This window comes from Schistocerca gregaria, chromosome X (assembly GCF_023897955.1).
Source record: "Schistocerca gregaria isolate iqSchGreg1 chromosome X, iqSchGreg1.2, whole genome shotgun sequence".
NCBI lineage: Eukaryota > Metazoa > Arthropoda > Insecta > Orthoptera > Acrididae > Schistocerca > Schistocerca gregaria.
The window spans coordinates 488,375,647-488,402,430 of NC_064931.1; the positions used below are offsets into that span (position 1 = coordinate 488,375,647).

At 35.1% G+C, this 26,784-nt stretch overlaps 1 protein-coding gene across 1 annotated transcript in view; it reads left to right on the forward strand.

Annotated features, from left to right (window-relative positions):
* LOC126297558 (uncharacterized) overlaps nt 1–12,422 on the forward strand; it is a 153,019-nt gene extending 140,597 nt beyond the window's left edge. Inside the window, exon 3 of the mRNA XM_049988490.1 lies at nt 555–12,422. Within this exon, the coding sequence (XP_049844447.1) occupies nt 555–677 (123 nt within the window). The 3' untranslated portion in view covers nt 678–12,422. The remainder of the gene's footprint in view (nt 1–554) is intronic.
* The last annotated feature ends 14,362 nt before the right edge of the window (nt 12,423–26,784 follow it).

The following is a 26,784-nucleotide window of genomic DNA, read 5'->3' on the forward strand; positions in this document are numbered from 1 at the left end:
GTTTTTTTTCCATTCTAAAATGATTTTCAAATGACCCTTCATCACATGAATGTAATGATTTTATCATGGTATTCGATTTCTCTTTGTGGTTGGGTCCTTTTCCTATTTTTCTACACTTCTCTAAGGTCTTAAGATAAAATAAATGCTACTTCATTGCCACCCATATGCAATACTTCATTTGACATCATGTTGTAATCTGTAACCAGCAGAAAGTTTAGCTGTACATGTACAAAACGGCAGCTATTGTCTGAGGGTGGTGTTGAGAATCACATATACAAGTTTTGATGGATCTAAGGAAATTAACAACTCTGATATGTAGTGGCAAAACTCATGAAGAGGTTTGTAAAAACTCGTTAACTACTTCAGAATTTTACACAATTAATTTTTATAGTGGCCTAATACACATTATACTTACTTTAATAGATGAAGACTGACATTAGCAACATGTTAAGCATACACTATTTTAACATTGACTGTTATTAATCTTGTATATCTACATTTTTTCTCAACAAAATATTTAACTTTTGGCTTCCATTTTTTGTTTATTATTGCAGAGCCGATACTTTGACTGTGAATATGACCAGAATGAGCAAGAGAAAACTGATGGAGGGCTTAGTGCTGGAACCCCAATGTTCATCTCTGAAGTCATCCACGGAACAGCCTGCAGCATTCTTTGAATGCATTTTCATTGCAGAATGGCCTAAAATATCAAAAAGTAATATAAAAATTTAAAAATAATAAATATAAAAATATGTCAATTGAACTGCTTATATATGAAATGCAGTAATGTAATACATAATCTGCTTCATTGTTTTAACTATATCATGAAGGACAAGTTCCACTATATTTTATTCTTTATATGGGTGTGTTTTATTGTAGCTAATATGACATATTATGACAGCAATACTGGTAGACACAATATCAAAATTATATCTGGAGTTTTCCAGAGTTGTAATTTTACACAGTTTTTCTTTGAAGTCTGGTATTAGAAAATGTAATGTGGGGATGTGTTGGAAGCCACCCTCACACAAGCCACCAACTAATTTTACATAATCTATCAGTTTCTCATCATATAAAAAATAAATATAGCTTTTACATTCAAGAAAGGTAATAATGAATGCAGACAGCATATCTTAAATTCATAAATCGCAGACAGTCTCTGTCTGAATACAAGTTAATCTCATATGGTGAATACCAGTAACAAGCTGTCAGTCATGCTTTTCTAAATATGTGTTCTATGTTAACAGTGGCTATATCTATAGAAACTTTGTATGTTGTGTATGTAATCATAAAATCTCAGATGTTGTAAGGAAACGCAAAATATCCAGTAAAGTCAAAATTTGCAGATATGATGTAAGTGATATGATATATTATGACTATATAATAAGTGTCATGTATTTTATATATGTCTATAAATCTGAACAAGAACAATATTATCACCAATTTGTTGTGAAATCAGACAATTATTTCACTCATTTCATATTCTCTGGAAACAACTACAGACACATAATGGTTTCACTCATTTAATATTCTTCATAAAAAGTATAGGAACCAAAGCAACACATTTTCTGTTGCAGTCAGTTAAGTTTCATTAAGACAAAGGTTGTCGTACTTCCCTGAAATGATGGCATGGGTAGTAACATTACTTATTTATAATTCAGAGATGGCAACAATGAGTGAAAAAAACACTGGTGAATGTTGTTTGCTCTGTGGTTATTATGCAGAGATTTTAGTCATGATGTTCAGCCAAAATCTCTTTAAAATGTTACTACTTTTTAGTTTATTAGAGAAAATAAAGACAGTTCATGTCACTCTAAAAATAGTGCAGTAATCTTTCAAATGATTTAGTATATATCATACATGTGTAGATTACTAAATGGTACTATGTATTTATCCAGACATTTACTGTGTGTATCTTTTCCTGCTTTGGATGTTGATGTTGATATTGATATCGGGCTCACAAAATGTTTGCAGTAAATGACTGCATTATTGAAGTGGCACAACACTTTATCTGACCTATATGGTAATCATTGATGTGCTGCCTCTGACTTCTGTAGTGTGTAGTCTGTAATATATAAGATATACAAAATTCTGAAAGCTCTATAATATCTTTTCTAAGGTGGAAATTGTAACTAAGGTCTGCAATTTATAAAAATATATGTGTTGTTTATACAGGATGATTAGAAACTTTCTGAAAAGATTGTAGGAAAGGTTGTGCTAAGAAATAATCGTTAAAAAATTGGAGTTAATGAGTATTGAAATTAGCCAGTCAGACCATTGTGTGTGCAAATACAAGTGGCCCACCAGATACAATTAGTTTAAGTTGTTCTCCTAGTGGAGGTAACAGCACATGCGACTGTTCAGTCTTTGGAGCAGTTTTCATCCACATTACCCTTCCATGTCCAATCATTGTAAAACTCTATTGTTCAGTTTGAGGAAACAAAATTAAGAACACATTTAATGGCACTTTTTCTGATGGGCCACTTGAATTTGCATCTGAAACGGTCTGACTGGCTAATTAAATCAGAAATGGTGCAACTTACTAAATTTTTTACTCAACAATTATTTCTCAGCACAACCTATCCTGCAAAACCCTTACAAGCTTTTCAGACTGTTTGTGGCCACCCTGTATATGTATTTAGTGTACTGAAAACGTGGAAAATTGTAGTTTATAATTATTATACTATTTTGATTTAGTTTGATAATTTATCATGAAGGTTATTTGTAATGTGAACCAAAGCAGTAGCTATAAATTGAATACACATACCCATTCTGCATTCTACTTTACACCTCTGCTTAAAATAAAATGAAAGAAAGAAATTTTGGAGTGACAGAGCAGCCAGTACAGATAAAGAGCTTTTAAACATGAGAGAAGAGTTGATTTACAAACAGTGATTAACTACAAAATTTGTCATAGACTGTCAGCTACATTCAGATGTAGAACTGTTGTACTCCAAACAAATACAGAATAGGTGACTCATTTAAAACCTCTAACTCCTATAGTTTTGCAGCTGGTGATTTTAGTATTGGTCTGTCTAAATTTAACATGCAAAACAGCATGCACTATAAATACTAACAATGTACTGAAAAAATGAAGGACATGCATATAACAAATAAATCATTTGTTAAAATGTAGCTTTTTTATTTCAATACATTGCAACTGTAAGTAACAAGTACATAAAAATCATAGATCTGAATTTAAACTTAAGTACAATTTCAAGATATAAAACTGCATTCACCAGAAATATTAACTATTTTTCACATCTAAAATAAATATACAGCAGTTTTTGTAAGTGAGATTCCCTTACCAGGTAATACTTCACAGTTGTTCATAATAGTAAACATTTGTCTATGAAATGAACTTTTCAGGTAAAGTCTTTTTTAATATTCATATCAAATTTCCACAATAATATTTTTTATTCATATCCTAAGATTTTTCATTGAAAACACACAAAGAACATATCTCAAAGGTATCTGTGAAGATCATAATAAGTATCATGTCTGGATCTGTTCTCATTTACAGGATGTGATTAACTTTAACCACAGAAACATATTTCTTAATAACCAAAAAAGTAGCTGCAGTTGAAGGAATTGGACACTAATCGAAAATTTCACTTAATAGTACATTAGAAATATGTTAAATCATTTCTTTAAGTACCATACTCTCTAAAGATATATTTAAAATAATCGTAAAATGTGAGTAGGTGCTCTGCCTATAACGGCAAGGAGTATCATTACATATAATATCAATACATAAAATTATATTTCTTAGCACTCTTTGATATCTTATTAACCAACAGATTGTCGGTGCTACAAGAGTACTAAAGCCAGCCTGCATTAATCATATAATATGTCTTGTGTTAATAAAGGAAACACACTTCTCTCTACCTCTATTGAACTGACTAATCCTGAAGATAGTTTCATGAAATATTAACATACAAAAATGAGTTGCTTGTGTATTTCACTATGCATAAACAAATGGTTCAGTTACAAAGTGTCTATTGTAACTAACTATTCTTTCATTATGGGTGATCGTTTTTTTATTGTCCTCTGATGATTGAAAATGTGTTTCCCTTGTTTATTTTGTAATTTACTAAAGTTGCTGCAAATTATCCTTTCATAACTATTATGGAAATTTCGTATTGTAATTAGAAGAATTCAGAATTATAATACATTACTAGAAACGTTTCTTTGCTGAAATACTGACAAGCATGTTGTGTGTGGTTTTTATACTGAATAGATAATAAAAACAAGTATGAATTTGCATAAAAGAGTGTTTAAGTAGGCATCTCATTATTAAAAGTGCAACACAAATGGGAATCCTATAAAGTATTTGATTGATATACACTCTGAATAAATTGTAGGAAGTAAAAGTTGCTGTTTATTACTATTCTTAATTCTGTAAATTTATTTTCAATTTTGAACACTGAAGTATTATAATAATCTGCCATTCACTTATTTTAAATTTCATCGAGTATCCGATCTATATCATTTCCCATCTACACCTCTCTCTACATACAATGATTCCAGTTGCTGCATTATTATATGCGATATGAATTTATACTTCGCCTTTCTCTATTTCTCAGTGACTTCACATGCACCAAGTTTTAAATATTCCCAAGTAATATCTCTAATTTGGCAGCAATATGTTAACTACTGCTTATTTTTCATGTTGTTCTTTAATACATCTGATAGTTCGATTTCTAATGAATTGGGAAGTACATATGCTTACTGTGCTGCTACTGTCATGCAATCTTCACTGTATAATATTGTTGTAACGTTGTTTATATCATGATGACCTTGTTGCAAACAGTTTGAACTAGCATAAAGACATAGAGTTTTTATACAAATTAACTGACTTATTTACAGGCTTTCTCTTCTGAATACAGAATATGTTGAATAAATTCCTTTTTTTTAAATGGGAAAATTCAATTGTTGTATTTAAGGTTCACTGTAATGTATCATTTATTTGAAAGTGGAAATTGTGTTAGTGCTAATATTTGTTACAGAATGATATGCTTGAATCAATTTACGCTTCAGACTTGACATCTACTTGAAATCAGAACATATGATCTACCTCTGAATGTAACTATGGAGGCAATAGGAATGAGCAGTATTTATATTTTTATAAATACTTTTCAGATTTTATTTGAATTTTATATGCATGTTTCAGTCTGTGTATTTACTTCATGTGCAATATTTTCAATGTTGTTGATGCATACATCAGAACACTAACTTCGTAACATTTTATATGTATGTTTCAGTCTGTTATTTATGTTATGTGCAATATTTTCAATGTTGTTGATGCATACCATCAGAACACTAACATCGTAAGAACTTCTGTGAAAGACAAGAATGCCTAGATATACTGTTGTTAATTATTATTAAATGAATGAATATCTGTTAAGTTAAAATACTTTCCTTTATCACAAATTTTAAATATCTCAGAGCAAGTACAAATGAGAGGTAGTGTGAAACTATATTACTGAAATAAAATCTACACATCTGCAATGATCTTCATCACAGGAATGTGTATACTGAAATAAGTTGTAGAATTTTGAATGCAGAAGGATTTGGATTGCATTTTGCATGTGCTAAATAAGGATATAACAAATATCTATTACAACAGGGAAATGTGTTCAAAGAAAGGATCTGTTGTTAATTAATAGTGTAATGTATCAAATTTCAAACAAATATTTAAAATACTCTAAAAATTGGAAGTTTGCAGAATTATTAGCAGAAATCTGAAAGTATTTGTGTGTCTTACCAGCAGAGCCAATAAAATCACAGTCTTGATGATGGCAGCAGGAGCAAATAAGAGCTAGTAAATTTCAAATTTGGGTCTAGAGTTACTGAACTCAATTACAATATTTGTCATTGTTAACTTAAATTTCAGTGGAAAACTCAGGATTTGGATAAATTGTTATAAAGGATGTTCTACTAGTTTAGAAGCTGTAGGTTAACCTACACTAATACATTCTCACAAATAACAGAAGGGATTACTTTGTAAACATATGGTCAACAGTCTTAAAATAATACATTTCTGGAACATAGGCATAGTCACAAATATATTACATCTCAGCTAACATTTGTACCTTTCAATGAGAATGTACCTATTAAGAATGAAAATTTTATTCAATTAACTGCTTTTAATGAGGAAAACAGTATAATTTCATTCATTAAACATTATAAAGAAACAAACACTTATTGAAATATCGCAGATGGATATTATTGTTTGATAGTTGATCCAATCTTCAAAAAATTTCTCTGAATAGAACCAAGCAGGACAGTTTCATTAAAATAAATATGTAATTTGAGTACAAACATGGAATTGTGAAACTCTGGTTTAGAGAGCATGTTGAATGATATTGGGAAGTTATGTGTAATTTGCTTAAAACATGCATTAATTTTGTATTAAGTTTGGTGGAGACTGTGTTCAATACTTTTATATGCACATGTAAAGAGTTTGAATGACATGGAGGTCATCAAGCATAGGGCCGACTGGGAAGATACTGTGCTGGAAAGCATAGATAAATAAGACAAGTGAGTAAGTCTCTTTTTCCATTGTACCTTGGGAAATGATTAATTTATAACTGAGAGATGCGAAAGCCTAATACACAATATTACTAATGATATACATGACTGTCTTCTTCGCAGTTATGCGTTTTCCTAAAATAACATTGATTTAAATGGAGGTAGGTAAGGCTAGGAAAATGATGTGCCATGTCTTAAAGGCACTGAATATTCCTCTATCAGAAAAACTGGTACCTCATTGGAACTGAATGGAAATATTAAAGAAAGATTAGAATTGAGTGTACTTCTATGTTAATTAAGATTGTAGGGTGTAATTGCCCACTTCATCTTTTGACATGAATCGAATTTTTTGATGTTGAAGGATGGTCACTGAAAACTCTTCCAAAACTTATTTGTAAGAACGCAGTTTCTAGGTTAACTTCTCATGATCATGGTTCAACCACACAGAATCTTTTAAGGGACATCATATTCGCCATTGACTGTAGAAATTATTTATTTCATAATTGCAATTTCGGCCTTTGGGGCATTTTCTAGTGGTACTGCAAAATCTGAAATAATACAAAATGAAGTATAGAATATATATACAGAACTGCACAAACATGTCATGTAGGCAGTAGCAGGGGAAGGTGGGGTACAGTGTAGCACAAAAATTATTTTTTTTGTAACTCGAAAACTATGTTTGTGAATACATTACTCTTTTAGATGTTGTTCTGTAACAATCATATAAAGCTCACAGACTCAGTGAGGCTTTGAAACTGTTCTAACTATTTTGAATATTAAGTATAAATATAATTTGTTACAGTGTGTCCTTTGTTGGTTTTAGTTTTCTTCTCCTGTATCATCACACACTGTCTCAAATGATCCTCAAACAGTATTTTAACTGGCTTATCTCTTCTAATGCTATTTATTACCCTCTTCCTATTTTTTGGTTGCTCGTTCTTTCATCAGCTCTAAGGAAACCTCGGAAAATATCAGGACCAACAGAGTGTTAGTAGAGTGCGTCTTCCCTAGCTGGTATATTGCGCAGAAGGGTCTTTCTGTGACTCGTGTTGACTTGCATCATTGTCAATCGATTCCAGAACAGGGAATGCACTGTTCACATCACTATAACATTGCTACAGTGAACCACACATTAAACTGTTACGCTGTGCCCCACAGGACAGCTTTATATAATTTTGGAAGTTTTTAAAAACGTACAGAGTATTATATTATTATAAAAATTTACTTCACATACCTCGAAGCACATTTTCATCACCAGACAACAAAGACGAATTGCAATTGCTTCCAAAGTATGCTGGCCAAAAGTGCTGCAAACGACAATTGCAAAAATGTTAAACCAAAAGTTAGAAACATGGTAACTTAAAAATCTAAATGTTACACTACTAAGTCCCGTGTTACACTCTATCCCACCATCCCTGACATTACAGTAATGGTGAAAATAATACATCACTTACATGTTGTTTCAGTACTTATCAGGTTTTAGAACCCTCCAACACGTGTACATGTCATAATCAAAAATAACCTTTTCACTGCAGGAATACAATAATATCAAACGAATGGGAAGCTGTCTATGTTGTGAAATGATGTAAATGATGTGAAGTATTTCCTGTGTTAACACCCTTGACATAAATAACTAAAAATCTATGTGCTAACACTCTGTTTACTTGTGAACTAAGGCTGTTAGCGCGATAATACATTCATATTCTGACTGCCCATGCACTTGTCAGAGACAGTACATTCTTGTGACAACAATTGTAAGCTTCATATCATAACATCTTTTTACATCTGTTTCCAATATACAGCTTTCTATGTGCTGATATAGTCATAAGGTGCAAGGAGACAGGATAGACAAATTTCTTTATAACAGAGTGGAGTAGATATACGTGTGTTATCTGTTGAAATGGTCCCATACAGACTTGGGTCTCACACTAATTTGACTTTAATCAGAAGTATTTTAAGCTCTGTGGAATTTATTATAATACATACACGTATTTTTACATGACTACATTACCCATTTTAAGGCCTGGTGAGAAGAGACATACTGTAATTGTGAGGTAGCATCTTGTATTTTATAGTCCGAATTTACAGTACTGTACTGTTACATAGTTCCAATGTATACTTTTTCCTTTGTTGTTATTTCATCCCCTTGCTCTTTATGTGCAGGGGCTGGGCTATCAGTGAAACAATATTCCATTCTTCAGTCAACAAAGTAAAAAAAAAGTGTATAGCAAAGAATGAGGAGAAACATTAGGGATGTTTTTCTGTTTTAAATTAAAACTCAGGTACAGACTAGGAAAAAACGTAATATCTTCATTTAAAGACACGTCACATAATGGTGAAATCCTTCCAAGGAAAAACATTGAAGAATGGCACTTTCAATTAAAATCTGGGTGAGAAGTCTTTCAGGAGGACAGAATATGATTCATATGGTTGAGAGGTGTGGGCAGAAAAGTTAGGGTTCAGTTAGGTAAGAAAATATGGAGAGGAAGGTAGAGGTTTTGGGTGGGTGGAAGGAATACAGAAGGTGGGGAAGACAGAGGGTGAGGAGGAGTTTAGTGTGTGGGTTGGGTGTGGTAACAAGAGGAAAGGGATGAGGACGTATGGAGAGGGAAAAGGAGAGAGAAGCCCTAATGTGTGTCGGGATGGGTAGGAAAAGTAAAGTTCGTATGAGAGGTAAATGTTGGGGCTGATTGCACTGTGTGCGAGAGTGAGTTGGTTGAAGTTTCACTGGGGTATGGAGTGTGTACCAATTTACGGACGGTGGGAAGTGGGATTGTAAATGCAAAGCAGTGTACACCCAGAAAGCTATACCCTTGTCAGCACATGTACAAAGACATTGTGATATGAAGTTCACAATTGTTATCACTGGAATGTACAAGATGTGGCACTGACAGCCTGACCTGTGAATGTTTTTTCTCGCCATGGAAACAGTGTGTTAGAACATTGACTCTGAGTGATTTATATGAAAGATGTTAACACTGGTAACATTTCACATATGGTACACCATTTAACAATGTGTAGAGCTTTTCACTCGTTTGATGTTAGTGTATATCTAAAGTGGAAAGGCTTAGTTTTGGCGACGACATGTATGCATTATGGAGTATTTTAAAGTCTGACATGTACTGAAGCAAAATGTAAGTGATGCATTATTTTCACCATTTTTGTGTTTTCTACTGTCTATATGACATGCTTGTGCAGGTCTGTATATGCATTCTGTGCTTCACTTTCGTAGTATTTTAGCTTTTGCACTACCAGTTGAAAATGCCTCAAAGGCTGAAATTGTAACTGTGAAAGAAATAATTTCTATAATCAAAGGAGAATAACATACATTTATTTTATTTTTAGGAGCTGCTTGGGGCCCTAAATTTGAGAAATTGATGTATTACTGTGGTTATCTGTGACACAGTCCTGGAAAGTATGCTCTCATATCTTACCAAGCAGTACCACAAGTCTCTGTCTTAGAGAATCTTCTATGAATTCTACATGTTTTTCAAAGACTCTCAAATGATTGCTACACAGCTCCTCCCACTAATTACATTATTTTCCTTTTCTTGCCAATATAGCTTCAACAAGCTCCATCAGTACTACAGTGATAAATTTCTTTTACATGCTTCATGATGAGTAAGAATACTACTGAAGATTTTTCTCCTCACTATAATATTTTAATTTATTTTCTTTCTATCGTCATTATTTATTATGTCATGCTGTATTTTCTGCCAGAAATTTGTCCTATCACATTTCTCCCAGCGAACCTTAAGTTTCATAAACTGAAAGCCAAATATTACCACTATAAACTAGTGCATCATACCCTTCTTCTGCCTGACAGCAATGATTATATGATACATCACCATTGAAACAACATGTTTTATATGAAGTACCCTAATGTTGTTTCCCTCTTCTCTCTGATATTCAGATTATTTCAATAACTTTATGCACAGAAGAATTCAGCCTTTGTTATTGTTTACTTAAAAACATTTCTTATGAACGTGACAAGGACCTGTGTTACTTTATTTTGGTGTAGATCTTTGGCTCACTTCTGTATGCATAATTCTCCTAACTTAACATTACTAATCATTTTGAAACAAGACAGGAGCTAAAAGTAAATGTTTTACCTTGGACTTCTGGGAAATATGTTATCTGATTTATACTGAGAAATTACTCTAATATTCAAATGCATTGTCATAGTATATTCAACAAATTAGTTTATTGTAATATTGGATAAAACGATTTCAAAAACATTTTACAAGCCACCAATACTCTTCCATTCATGTGAATATTGTCTTCAATTTTCAAGAGAAAGTCAAAATCTTTCACTTTTTTGTGCTTTTATGAATTACTTACCACTCTATGGAGCTCAAATGAAAGCTTGAAAATTCAAAAATACCTACAGATTTCGGCAGAGAAAATCCTATGATGAGAAACTTACTACTGTGTGAATGATGGACCAAGAATCACATAATACCAGAAATTATAAATAGTCAATGGATCGCATCATGATACACTGTATCCTTTAAGATAGTTAACTTTTTTATCTGATACTCTTGCAAAATGCATACATTAACTTCAGATGCAACCTGTGAATAAGAATGGATTAATTTAACTGTAACATTCCTGTTTTCTGTATAGCAGTTTCTACTTAACATTCATTGGTATATATTTAAATTAAATTATTTACTCTTTCTAGCAATCTTTCTAATCATATCTGTTATTATTCTAATACCTAAAAGGATTGTGTGTCATGTATTATTTTGTGTATAATACTTATGTTCATAAAATAAATTAATGCGAAATTGTAATTTACAACAATACCATTACAAGAAATGAAATTTATAACCAATGACGTTTTATGTTACATTAATATATTACTCAGATTTTTTCTCTTTATTATGTTAATTTATTCTTCATTAGTGTTAATGTGTCAATTTGACTGATTTTGTGTATTTGAAGAGAAAATAATGATACTGTCTAATCCAATTTTTACAGTAGTTGAGGTCAGATCAGAGATAACAAGTGTGCGTGCTGCTCAGTGTAGGAAAGTAATTTATTTTCAGATTTTATTCGTAAGTTTGTATCTCTTCATCAACTATAGATTAGCTGAGTCTTTGGGCAATTTTTGTAGTACATACCAAACCTTTCACAAGTTAAATGCAAATATTGTACCAAGGAAGGTTGCACAGTGGTTAGATTATGGAATTCTCATTCAGGAGGATAATAGTTCATGGTTGGATCTGCCCATACTGGTTTAGGCATTCAATTTTTTTAAGTCCATTAAGGAGGATTCTGGGGTTGTTTCAATGACAAGAACACTAATGGTTTCTTTTGCCATCCTTCATGTACTCAAGCTTCTACTCTGCGTCTGTTGACCTACATTACTGGGGCAACATTAAACCCTATGTTCATTTTTTGTAAATATTCTATTTAAGTGAAAGTAGTCATTTGAATAATTACCTATCAAAATTTAAAATTAGTTCAATTTCCTGATGATTGTATTTCAAGGCATTCTACAGATTAATCATTGATACTTAAGTCTATATTTTACTCTCAACTAGCATTTATCAAGAAATATTGAATGTGGTCCACTATTCATTATTTCATTTGTAGTTGTTTTCCTACTGAGAAATATTTTAAGAGACTCTACTCATATGAAGATTGACATTTCATTGTCTCCAGCTTGTGAATAACATACCTACCTATTCTGTAAAAAAATGTAAAAGATGTCAAATTCTTTAAATATCGACTGAAACTATATTGAAAACACCTGACCACTGGTGCAACTTCTAATGCAGTGAGACAGGCTACAGCCTGCAGAATTTTAGTTGTCTAAAATAAACCAAAGAAGTTGCATGTACTCACCTCAGTGTAACATTGTGTCACTGAGGACATTATTTTTTTAGCATGTTTGTAATCAAATTGGCACAAATAATGAAATGTAACAAATGGAAGCTGATAGAATATTAATAAATAAGAAGCTTAATGTTGTGGCTAACGTATATGTTAATGGATGTGGTGTCAGTTGCCTTTGCTGTTAGATTCTATGAAGATAAGTAGTCATTCTGGTGTAGTAGCTTTTAATGTAAAAAACGTTTTCCTGTTTAAGCTTTCTTCTTCTAAGTAAATTTTACTTTATTTTGTTACATTTTATGTTTCTAAAATTTTGCACAAAATTCTACACAGAAAGCTCAGTTAAATTGTGCATAGTCTGTTGACTACATTTTCACAAATTAATTCTTTTGAAACAAATTTTGTTGTATGTAAACAATAAAATATTATTGTTCAGGCAGTTCCTGAATTAACTCATATTTCCAGAGAAACTGTTTTCTCACAGGAAATTACTTAATACAAAACATGAGTAAATATGATCTGCTTTACATAAGCACCTGTAATGCATATTGGAATTTATCAGGGGAAAATATTCATAATAGATTCTGACTGGCACTGGTGACTTCCACATGAGAAATATATGGGTATTTTGTGAATATTATATATTGATCATGCAAATATAATTGTCAAATTGCTACAGTTTTGGAAATACCATTTTAATTAGAAACTATTCATGGGCCTAGATATATTTTATAATATTATACAAGTATCTGCAGTTAAATGCAAAAAAATTATGAATGAATTCTTTTTGCGCACATTTATCTGTGAGAATGTTGTGTAAAATGTGAAATATTTTCTTTATCTATACTGTAAAACAGTCTGTGTTAAAGTACTCTTTGTGGATGCATAAAACTCTTGTTTCTTCTATACCTCTGACATTAAAATGACTCCATTCCTTTTTATCCATGGGTTGATCCCTTTTAATGACACATATCAAAAATTCAAAAAAAGGGAGGTGATGATAAGAAAAAGAGTTCTGTTCCAGGTCATAGATAACTGCAGCAGGGCTCCAAAAGCTGCAGTACGAAGATCTTCTTTTATAATTTGGATAACAATTCAGAACACAATTTGCTATAACCAATTACATTTATTACTGTTCACACAACACTGTTTCAAATGATTATATTTCCATTATAATGTGGACTTATATCAATAAATAAATCATGGACGACATGTATGTACAACTTTGTCTTCTGCAGCCAGCTAGTACCACATGACACAAACAAATATTTTACCACAAACCTCAAACTTAAGTGGTTGCTCTGAGTTGACAAATGAACAGTATTATGTAAATTCCTTTTGAGTGATCACAAGGTGCTTTCGCCAGTTGTATTTAAATCGCATAAATCTCTTATACACTGAACTATGCAAAGATCACATACTAGGAGATAATAAGTGTTAAAAAAAGACACCACATGTAAAAGCAAATTATCAACAGTGGCGTATTTGATATATAATTTGTAATTACTAATATATTCCAAATAGTTTTTATTGTGAGTACAGCACTATTTTGACTTACGATATTATTAAAAAGTTTCTTAGCAACCTACAGCTGTGTCACTGTCAACATGTGCTCACTCACTCTCTCTCTCTTTTTTGGTTTGTCCCCATCCCTCCCCTCCTCCCCTGCAACACATACTCCAAAACACAATATGAACTTAATATTAAAAAATTTTGCGAGTACATATATCGCGACTTTGGGGCCGCAAGCTGAGGGTGGTAGTACAGCTACTTACTTCTGCCAGCCTCCTTCTACCCAATTTTATATCACCCTCCCTTGGCCACTTCTTACTTTTTTCGACTCCATGGGTGTTAATTAGGTTTCGTGGCCTAAGGGTGTCTTTACCATCAAAACACTTTATCGATATTTTGTCAAAGAAGCAGGTGACATGATTAAGCTTCATTACCTTCAAACTCAAAGTTCATACTGAATGACATCAACATTAAACGTCCCAGTGGAGTGTCACAGTCGAATCTCTAGGTAGGAGGAACTTTGATGTCTACATCTGCAACAGAAAGAGGTATTAATAAGAAGATCCAGATTTTCAAGTGTAGTTTCATGAGTAAGATAAAAAACAATATATTCATTACTGTTAACATGAATGACATAAACATATCTGTAAACTGTCTCATTTCATGTCATTATATGAAAGAATTGTTCAAATGATCTACAGAACATATAAGTAACTAACCAACTACAGGTCTGTACCTATGTTTGCCATTCATTGCCAGGCAACGATGGAGTAGAAGAAATTAAGGAGGAACTGGAAAAGATCGAGTCTCACTGGACCAAGCGAAATGCGGTGCAAATTAGATTGTGTCCTTTTTAGATTGGAAAATGTGTTCTATGTCTTTCGTGACCCTGGTACAAAACAAAATGGAGTTGGGTCCTTAGTAAATAAATAGAAACATTGCTTGTAAATTATTTGCATTAGAAGGGCCATCCCACAGAATAGCTCCATTGTTTCCCAATATCTTTTCTAGATACAAAATTCATACTGTGCAGTTCTACGCTCCCCCTTCGATCTACACAGAGCGATGGATTGGGTCGTTTTATAACAGCATCACTGAAAGGTATGAGAAAGGAAGGGATTATCACTTTAAATTAGTTTTGGCAGTTTTAACACTAAAATAGGAACACACAGTTAGGGTGAAATGGTTGGTGATAAGTATGGGAAGACAAGAGGAATGAGAGAGGACGGTGACTAATGAAATGTGAAAATTTTCCAATAATGGCTATAATGAACACATGTTTCAAAAAGCATCCTAGCCAGAAACATACATTGAGAAGCTCCACTTTCAATGTTAAAAATGAGAAGGGCTTTGTATTGTAGAATTGTCTTCACATTGTTAAAGATGTCTCTGTTTTAAACAAATTCAACACTGACAGAGGGCACCAGCTGTGAATAAAAGTACTGAGATATATGCAAGGAAAAAAAGGTATAAACTTGTAACACTGAATAGAAATACTATTTATCATATAAAACTTCAAGAAAACAAAGAAAGCGCCCAGAAAGCTTTCTAGGAAAATAATTAAAGATTTAGCAGAATAAGATCTGGAAAAACAATTGTTTCAAATGCATATGAGGTTGGTGCCCAAAGAAAGAATAAAAATCAACTTAGAAAAATTAGTGAAAAAACTAGAAATTTACTTAAACTGAGAAGGGGAGTGAAAATACAATCTGATCACATGATAGATCATTGCAATCTGTGTAAAATTTTTCATGAAGAACTGGAGATATCTATAACTGCATCTATGTACATTGATACTCTGCTAATCACAATTAAGGGCCTGACAGAGGGTTCATTGAGCTACCTTGTCAATAATTTTCCATTATTCCAGTATCGAAAAGGTAGGAGGAATAACGATCACCTATATATTTCCGTGCTAGCTCTGATTTCCTTTATTTTATTATGATGATCGTTTCTCGCTATATATGTCGGCGTCAACAAAATATTTTCGCATTCGGAGGATCAGGATGGTGACTGAAATTTGGTGAGAAGATTCTGCCGCAACGAAAAACGCGTTGTTTTAATGCTGTCCATCACAAACAGTGACACTCTCTCTCCTATTTCGCGATAATACAAAAGCTGCTGCTCTTCGTTGAACTTTCTTGGCATACACCGAAAATCCTGTCTTGTAAGGATCCCAGGCTGCACAGCAGTACAGCAAAAGAGGACAGACAACCGTAGTATAGGCTGTCTCTTTAGCAGATGTGTTACATTCTCTAAGTGCTCTGCCAATAACACGCAGTCTTTAGTTTGCCTTTCCCACAACATTTTCTACATGTTCATTCCAATTTAAATTGTTCGTATTTGTAATTCTAGGTATTTGGCCGAATTTACAGCCTTTAGATCAGACTTATTAATTGTATAACAGAAGTTTAACAGATTGCTTTTAATAGATGACCTCACACTTTTCATTATTTAGGGTCAGCTGCCAATATTTGCACCATTCAGATATTTTTCCTAAATCGTTTTGCAATTTTTTTTATCTTCTGATGACTTTACTGCACGATAAACGACAGCATATTCTGCAAAAGAAGCTAAGACGGCTGCTCAGGCTGTCTTATACATCGTTTATATAGATAAGGAACAGCAGAGGGCTTATAACAATTTCTTGGGGAACGCCGGAAATCGCTTCTATTTTACTCAATGACTTTCTGTCAGTTACTACAAACTGTGATCTCTCTGACAGGAAATTACGAATCCCACCACATAACTCAGACGATATTCCGTAAGCACGCAATTTCACTACAAGCCGCTTGAGTGGTACAGCGTCGAAAGCCTTTTGGAAATCTAGAAATACGGAATCAGTGTGAAATCGTTTGTTAATACCACTCACCACTTTGTGTGTGTAAAGGGCTAGTTGTGTTTCACAAGAACGATGTTTTCTAAATCCGTGTTAACTGTGTGTCAATAGAGCATTCTCTTCGAAGTAATTCATAATGTTCAGACACAATATTTGCTCCAAAATCCTTCTGCATGATATGGGCCAGTAATTTAATGGATTCTACTACCTTTCTTGATTATTGGTGTGACCTGTGCAACTTTGCAATCTATAGGTATTGTTCTTTCTTGTAGCGAGCGGTTGTTTATTATTGTTAAGTATGGAGCTATTGCATCAGCATACTCTGAAAGGAACCTAATTGGTATACAGTCTGGAGCAGAAAACTTGCTTTTATTAAGTAATTTAAGTTGCTTCACTACACCGAGGGTATCTACTTCTAAGTTACTCAGGTTGGCAGCTGTTCTTGATTCGAATTCTGGAATATTTACTTCGTCTTCTTTTGTGAAGGAATTTCGAAAGGCCGTGTTCAGTGCTGGTAACGGTGCTTTCACATCAGTGTCGTCGATAGTATTTCGATTGCTGCCATGCGGAGAAGCCATTGTCTGTGTCTTTCCACTAGCATACTTTACATACGGCCAGAATCTCTTTAGGTTTTCTGCCAGGTTTCGAGATATAGTTTCGTTGTAGAATCTACTCTAAGCATCTCGCATTGATGCCCGCTCTAAATTACGAGCTTTTGTAAATGATCGCATGGCATGCTTTTTTAGTTGTTTCTGCAACAGTGTTGAGACCCGTTTTGTGTACCAAGGGGGATCAGCTCCGTCGTTTGTTTATTTATTTGGTATAAATCTTTCAGTTACTGTCGATACTATTCCTTCGAATTTAAGCCACACCCGTCTACACTTACATTGTTAATTTGGAAGGAGTGGAGATTGTCTCTCAGGAAGGAATCCAGTGAATTTTTTTCTGCTATTCTGAATACTGTAGGTACTTTTTCGTATATTTTTGGTAAATTTGGGGGTTACAATATTCAGTCTCGCTGGGACAACCCTGTGTTCACTAATCCCTGTGTCCATTTTGATGCTCGTTATTAGCTCACTATTACTTGTTGCTAAGAGGTTAAGTGTGTTTTCACAACCGTTTACTACTCGTGTGGACTCGTGAGCTAACTGCTCGAAATAATTTTCAGAGAATGTGTTTAGCACAATTTCAGTTGATGTTTTATGCATACCTCCAGATTGAAACATGTATTTTCGCCAACATATCGAGGGTACATTAAAGTCATAACTGTATGAGTAAGGTACATTTCTGAAATTAAACTCAAGTTTTCTTTTAACCTTTCAGCAATTGTATCATGTGAATTGGAAGGTCAGTAAAACTATCCAATTATTATTTTATTCCGTTTTCCAAGAACGACCTCTACCCACACTACCTCACAGGAACTATTTACTTCAGTTTCGCTACAATATAAACTACTTTTAACAACAACAAACAAGACACTGTCAACTGTGTTTAGCCTGTCCTCCCGGAACACAGTTAGGTTCTTCGCAAAAACTTCAGCTGTCTGGCTTTACCAATCTTTCAGTGACTACAACGATTTGAGCATCAGTTTTCTATTAGCTCTTGGAGCTCTGGTACTTTCCCAAAACAACTACGACAATTTACAGCTGTTACACCAACGGTTCCTGTATCTGCTTTATTCCTATGTTCGAATTGCATCCTTGGAGACTGAAGCCCTTTTTGTAGTTCTACGAGACCCTCTAAACTAAAAAACCGCCCAGTCCACGCCACACAGCCCCTGCTACCCATATAGCCACCTTCTGCATGTAATGGACTCCTGACCCATCCGGCGGAATCCGAAACCCCCTCACCCTATGGCGCAATTCAAGGAATCTGCAGCCTACACGGTCGCAGTATCGTCTAAGCGTCTGATTCAGATCCTCCACTTAGCCCTGTACAGAAGGTCCACAATCGGTCCTGCCGACTATGCTGCAAATGGTGAGCTCTGCTTTCATCTGATAAGCAAGTCTAGTTGTCTTTACCACTTCTGTTAGCCACTAGAAACCAGAGATACTCTCTTCTGATCCAAAGCAACACACATCATTGGTACTGACTTGAACCACCACCTGCGCTTGGCTGCATCCTGTGCTCTTCATGTCATGGCATCAGGTTGAACTCTTTCCACGTCTGGAATGACCCACTTTGTATACACATGGATTGCACATTGACTTTCTTCCCTTCCTTGGCACCCATGTCCTTCAGGGGCCCCATAACACATCTAATGTTGGTGCTCTCAACTATTAATAATCATACCCTCTGCGACTGCCCAGATTTTGTAGGCTGAGAGGTTCCTTCCTAAACAAGACAAGCAACTGTATCTGGCTGAGGGACAGTCTTAGCAACAGACAGTACTTGGAAGCTGTTTGTCAGACTAACTGGGGAGGTCCTACATGCAGCACCCAGGGAAGTCTTTCGCTGCCTGACACACCCTGAGGCGACCTCCCACTAGACCATGGGGAGTGGGGAGCAGTAACTGGGCTGGTCACCAGAGTGGGCAGATCAGCAGATTCAGACATGTTGACATCCACTGGATATACACAGTTGACCCACGACAGTGATGCCCATCCACTGAAGATTCAAGCTGTGTAACTGAAGCCATCATAGCCTGGAGCTGAGAACAAAGTGTTACCAACTAGGCTTACATCCGCACACAGCTGTCGCAGTCCCTGTCTGCACTAAAGACCATGGAAAACTATGCTACACAGACAAGCAAGGACAATCAACATGTGCTATGGAACTCGGCTGCAGACACGAAGGAACACACAACAACTGGGTCTATTAAATATTAAATTAACTCTCAGAAACTCAAGAAATTAAACTAGCAAAGCACACAGATGAAACTATACAATTTTCTCCTGGTTAGGCACTCATAAAATGCACAAAACCGACCACTTCCCTGTGGCTGCTTGTGTCTCTGCTGGCTGCTACTGACTGAAGTAGATTTGTATGAAAAACATTGAGACCTTTGCTCATATTGGCCAGAAATATGTCATTGTAATAGAGAAAATAGTGGTAGATGTACCGATGGAGAGGAAATTCTAAATTTCACCAGGAATCTTTGCAGACACCTGAATTCAAAACAAAAGCTAATTACAACATTTTCTGACCCCTGTGCTGCACATAGAGTTTTGGACTATTTCCTTAGGAAGTCAAATGTGTTATTGATACCTTGTAAAAATGGCACTGCATATGGTTACAGTGACCTGTCTGTTGAGATTCAGAAGTTTATTAGTGAGGAAATTCCAAAGCAATTTTCAAAAAAACTTTACTTCATCTATTGACCATGATGAATCCCAACCTCAAACGAGTGATAATACTGTTCCAGAAAAATAGAACCATTCATAATATAAAAAATTATTGTCCCATAAGCCTAATCTGTTTTTACAAGAATATTATTAAATCATATCAGTCTCATCGCTAATGCAGCTCAACCCATTGAGCAGACAGGATTACTCAGTAGTTTCTGTGCGATGGACCATATTCTTGCTCTCTGGTAAGTGACAAAACAAAGTATCTGGTTTCAGAATGCTTATGTACAGCTTTCATAGATTTTGAAAATATCTTTGATTCAGTTAGCCATCCTGCTATAGTGCAAGCCTTGGCTGAGCAATGGGTGGAGGCAGTGTATAAAAAATTTGGCATTGTATATATGGAACTTCTAAGGGTTTTTTTAGCGTTAAGGAACCCACTCAAGAGTTTCCAATTCACAGAGGAGTGCGAAAAGGTAATCGTATCTCACACAAACAATTTTCTGTCGTCTTGGAAATCGCAATGGCAATACTGAACTGGAAGGAAAAGGCGTTGGAATCAATGTAAAAAGACTTAACAACCTGAGATTTGGAGATTACATTGTACTTTTAGTAAATGATTGTGATGAACTACAAACAGATGTCACCTTGGAATGTCAGGCAGGGGGACTGAACGTAAACCTTTCCAAGAAAAAACTGATGTCTAATAAATGGAGTATGGTAGGAAATGTATAACGCAGGAACGCAGTAGTGGACACTGTCAGAGAGTGCATTTACCTTGAGAAGGATGTAAATATGATGGGAGGCACAAGATCAGAAATTTTTGGTTGTATCAAGCTAATCTAGTAAGCATTTGGAAAACATTCAACTATCTTCAGATCAAACATGGTAGTAAAGCTGAGTTCTTTTTAACTGTGTCTTCCCTATTTTAACTTACTGCTGGGAGACCTGGACACTTCATGAATAGAAAAGATGAACACTTAGATCTGCAAAGCAAAGCATAGGAAGTTGTAGTTCATGAAGTGTTTATTAATAAATTTGATACAGTTGCAGTACATATGTACTACGCCTGTGACAGATTTGTTAATCAATGATTCACGAAATATTAAAAACGTTGCTGGTACTGTGTCAAAAAAAAAAGATGAAACTGAAAAAAAGAAAGGGCTACATTGGGATTTATAAGGAAAAAACGGTAGAAGACAGTAGATCAGTTATTAATGTCAAGAACATTCAGGAAAGAAGAGTCAGAAGGAAATGGCAATGAGCTTGCAATGTTGCCAGAAAAAATGATGACTATTGTATAAAGGTGGTGCTGGAATGAAATATAAGAGACAGAGACAGAGGAAGACCACCAGAATGATAGTACAAAGACCTGTAGAAGATCATTGGAGTCAACTGCTAGAATATCAGTCAAGATCATTCCTCATGGACCATGGAGTTGCAGTAATACTTGAGCTCAGGATCTGGAGAGACCACATCTCTTAATGATGGAAATAACTAATGGTAATGATTATTCCACATTTTGTATATTTAAATGAGTGGATCCTGTTTGTTAGGGTTCTTATATGAGTATGTACTTAGTTGTGGTACTAAAATAGGTGGCTTATTAACTAGTTAGTGGTTGTACTAATACTTACACAAATGTCAGGGTTTAACTAAGAATCATCTGAACCTACACTACGATGATAGCTTTAAATAATATAAACCCATATATATGCTCTTAAGTGGACATTGTATATCCAATGTTAAACTATCGAATTTTGTGATCCATTATCTTGGGAACTTTTTAAGACACCAACTTAAAATTTCCCATAATTACTAAATGCACCTTTCTAGATACACTGAACTAGAGTTATTACTAAAATTGTATTATGGGGCTTGTTATCTTTTTTTTAAAACTCAATGTTTTGACAGAAATTTGTGAATAAATGAACAAAATGAACATAAAAACGAAACAACTCAGGATATTTTAATTATTCTTGTAACATATGTGTCGAATATCAGATTTGGCATGCTGTGAAAATTGCATGTCTCTACCATCAGTACTTTTTTAGGAAACGGGTCATTTATTGCAAAAAATGTAGTGCAGAGCTATTGAGGTTGAAAATCTTTTTTATTACAAATTCTTATACAGACTTACGTTTCTGCATCTTTTATGCACTAGAATTGCCGTGGCCCATAGTCTGTGTCTTCTTCAGTATCACAATAGCCCAGTGCTTGCCTCCTCCCTTTCTTTCTTGCTTCTTCATTTTCTGAGCAGCTAACTCTGCTTCATGTACCTGAAGCTCATCCAGTTCCTGCAGTCCTTTAGCTGTGTTCTATCCAAATCTTAGCCCTAAATTCTTCAGAACCTTAAGTCTATCATAGTTCCTACCTTTAAAAGTTATTATTTATTATAGCATCAGACACTGCTACCTTTAGAATCATAATGCCAACAAATTCATTTTTAGGCACATGGCACCACAACATTATTGGAGGACTCATTGACATTCTTGGTCTTCCCATGTAAACACTTCTTTAGTAGCTCAGGACTTGCCAAATCTCTGTAAATATGTTTGATTGCCTCCATTACTGCCAAAGGAAGAGAATGTTTATGTGTAAATTCATGCAGGGTGACATAAATTCAGCTTGCCTATATTTACACCCAGTGTTTGGTGGAGGTGGACACAAAGCATGACATGATTTTTCATCAGTTGATATTCGATGAAAGATAGTGCTCCACACGACTCTTTTCATCTCCTCTACATTGTCACAGTTATAGCTAATGGCCTTCCCATAATATTCCTGTAATTTATAAATTACTTTGTCAGTTAGTATTGCAGCACATTTTATTGACTTGCCACCAGACAGTTTTGGGTAACGCAGCTTGGTTTTTAGGTTATGCAGACATGTTCCCATGCTTTTCTTGACATGCCCTATAGACTCAAGTTTTTGTATAGGAACATCTTATGGCTTGCTGTTTTGTACTATAATGAAAGCCTTGCTGTCTCCATCACCTAAGTAATTAACATATCTGACACTCCTCTCCTTCTGCGAACTTCACTGCTAGAACACGTATTTTCAAGTACTTCAGAAGAAAATGCAGGTCTCACATATCTGTTACCCGCAAATTGGCGCTTCTTGGAGTTACTTTTACGCTTAGTCGTTTTATTTACGTATAAAAAGTAATGAAAGCTTACTACAAAAATAGCTGATAATCACGCTACTTTCAACAAAAACTAGTATCAGAAACAGAGGACTGATTTGTTTGTTCGTAATGCCAACTACTGAGACGTAGCAGTAGGCACAAAACAAAGCAATTCACAGTCTTCTAGACTGTGTAGTGCCCAAGGTATGACTGCTCACCTGTGGCAGTATATGCGTAGCAGCAAATTTGACAGTCACACGTCAACATTCATAACATTATTTGAAGGTCTCACGACTGTCTGATATTAATGTATTGTATAAAAAAATGGCCATGAAAGTCCAAAAGTACATTATGGAGTAGAAAACAGATTATGTCAAATTTCAACGAATTTCACATACAGCTGACAGAAAGTACAGACTCTTGTTGTGGGAATTGGTCTGCTGGGTTTATGAGACAGCCAGACAATTGTGTATTAAGAAAAAAATCATAGAACATGTGAATACCTAGCTAGGTCAGCTAAATAATACTGAGGAATGGAGGGAGGTAATACATTATGTTGATGCATAAGTTCGTAGTGTTTGTGTTTTGTATGTTGGTATTCCAGTAACTATGGGTTCATTTATAGGGTGCCATTTTTTATTTGTAGTTCACCATTGCTATTTGATTTTATATATTGTCATTTTGTCATTTGGAGATAGTGAGTGGAGCTGTGGACATTAAAATGGAGTACCAAGTGGAGGTATAGGAACATTTCCAACATGTTCTTGTGTTTGAGTTCAGCAGAGGGGTGAGAGCAGCGCTGGCAGCGAGAAACATTTGGGCCATATATGGGGATTATACTATTGGACAGAGCACAGAAAGAAAATGGTTTTCTCGTTTTAAGGAGGATCATGTTCACAACAGTGAACCCACTTAGTGAACTCTACACATTCAGGAAGACCTTTGGGGTTTGGTGAAGATCATTTAAACGCATTAATCTATAATTATTCATGTCATTGTACTAGAGAATTGGCAGATGTGATGAACTGTGATCATTACCCCATCATGTGACGTTTTCTTGCAGTGGGGAAGGTAAAAACTTGGGTGTATGGATACTGCATGCTCTAAGTCAAAATGCCAAAATCAGCAGGTGCGCATATATGCATCTCTGCTTGCTCGTAATCGGCTGGCTCGTGAACAACACCGACCGTTCCTATCCTGTATCGTTACTGGTGATGAGAAATGAAAGAAAGGAATTGTTGAGCCCAAATAAAGCAGCAGCTCCCAGTACAAAGAACTATGTGCATCCACAAAAGCTCATGTTATGCATCTGATGGAACAGTGACAAAGTGGTCTATTATGAATTGCTTCCCCGATATGTGACCATCACTGCTGAAATACATTGCCAACAACTGAGACGTCTTATAGAGGCAATCCAAGAATAACAATCAGGAAGACTGTGTGAAGTGATACTACTCCACAATAATGCACGCCTCGTTTCTGCTGACAGGAAACACCATATTCTAGTTGGATTGGGAATCTTTCCACACCCATTTTATTCATCTGACCTTACATACTCAGATTTTCATCTTTTCCACACTCTATCTAAAATCATTCAAGGATTTTCCTTTCCTGATGAAAATGCACTTCAAGAAGGGTTCTTTGCTCCAAAAACACAAGATTTCTACAGTTGCAGAATTGGAAAATTACCCCAGCGTTGGCAGACTGTTTCAAATAGTAAAGGAGAATATATTATTGATTACTAAAGTCTCAGTTATGTCTATCTGTTGTGTTTACTAAATTTATGAAAAAAGGCTATGAACTTATAGCACCACCTAATACCTGTGTGTGTGCAGGGGGGGGGAGGGGGCAGAGGGGAACCTAGTTTCCTTTGTCTGCGGGTTGTAGATGTAGAATGCTGATACTTGAGTCATTAACATGGTGTTTTGTTTCATGCATGTGTGTTGCTATTACTGATTTGTAGAACTTTTTGTTCCTCAATGTTACCATGTTTTAATCTGATGTCAAATGATCTACCTGTGTGAGGTACGTTCTCGGCCTTACTCTTTATATTTTAGAAAGGATATTTTCTGCCTTGATTGTTATTAAAAGCATGTATGTATTTAAGTTCCATTTTAGAGTTACTTTCTGTTCTCAAAATGTTGTGAAAGCTTATTTAGCAACCGTCATGGAATATACAAAATACTGACTTACTCAGGTAAATATGCCGTTGAAAACAGAGATCATGCTATTGCAAATGGTGTCATTTGGGATATATCCAGTTTGATTTCTCTGTGTTTTTGGAGTGATAAGGGAACAGAGTGCACTCACCAAACGCAATAAGACTTTTAGCATGGATACTCCTCAGTGGCATTCAGTGTAACTCTAGAACAAATTTTCTTAAGTATTGTTCACAGGAGATGACGTAGAATGAAATTTATAATGGAATAAATGCCAACATTAAAGGGAAATGTATCTGTTGGCAAGAATAAGTAGAGATCTGCCAGTAGTTGCACACTACAAAAACAAAACAAAAAAATCGAGGAACATGCACATAATTTCAGAAATTATTAACTTCAGCATCAAGCATGAGGCTATATGGAATGTAATGAGACAAGAAACAGGTCAGCCAGCCACAGAACAGGATAACATCACTACTGAACTGAATGATGGGCTATAAATGATGTGTCAAAGTGGCAAATAAATTTAATAAGACTTTCTTAAATATAGTAGAAAATATAGGGACAAACAGTTCAAGAGAAACATCGCAGCTGTATGTTGAAAAAGCAACTCTGATAAAATACTATCACAGGAATGTACAAAGGTCACTCCAAAAAGAAATGCACACTATTTTTGTAAAAATACAGTTTTCATTCTGCGTGTGTGAAAGTTTTACATTGTGTAGATACATCCTTCCCACTTGTTTTCAAACTTAGTTCAACCTGTTCCCGTGAGTGGCGCCAGCACAGCATGTCTTCAAGATGGCTACTACACTTGACGTCCGTCAGAAGCAACGTGCTGTCATAGAATTCCTGTGCTGTGAAAACGAGACAGTGGGAAACATCCACAAGAGGTTGAAAAAGGTGTATGGAGATGTTGCTGTCGATCGCAGTACAGTTAGTTGGTGACCAAGCAGGTTACATGATGAAAGCGGGCACGACAATATTGAGGATTGTCCACGGAGCGGCAGGCGTCGTACTGCACACACTCCAGACAATGTGCAGAGAGTTAATGAATTGGTGTCTGCTGACAGACGCATCACATTGAACGGTTTGTCACGCTACGCTGGGATAGGGGAAGGAAGTGTTTACTGAATACTGAAAGTGTTGGCGTTAAAAAAGGTTTGTGGCAGTTGGTCTCCTAGGATGTTGACAGTGGCTTACAAAGAAACAAGAAAACGGTATGCAGCGAACTTTTGAAACAGTACGAGAATAGGGGACATGAATTGGAAGAATAGTGACAGGCGACGGAACATGGCTCCATCATTTTTACCTAGAGACGAAGTGGCAATCAATGGAATGGCATCACGCAAATTCACTCAAGAAAACAAAATTCAAAAGCGCACCTTCTGCTGGAAAAGTTATGGCTATAGTGTTTTTCGATTCCGAAAGTCTCTTGCTTGTGGACATCATGCCAAGTGGTACCACCATAAATTCTAATGCATA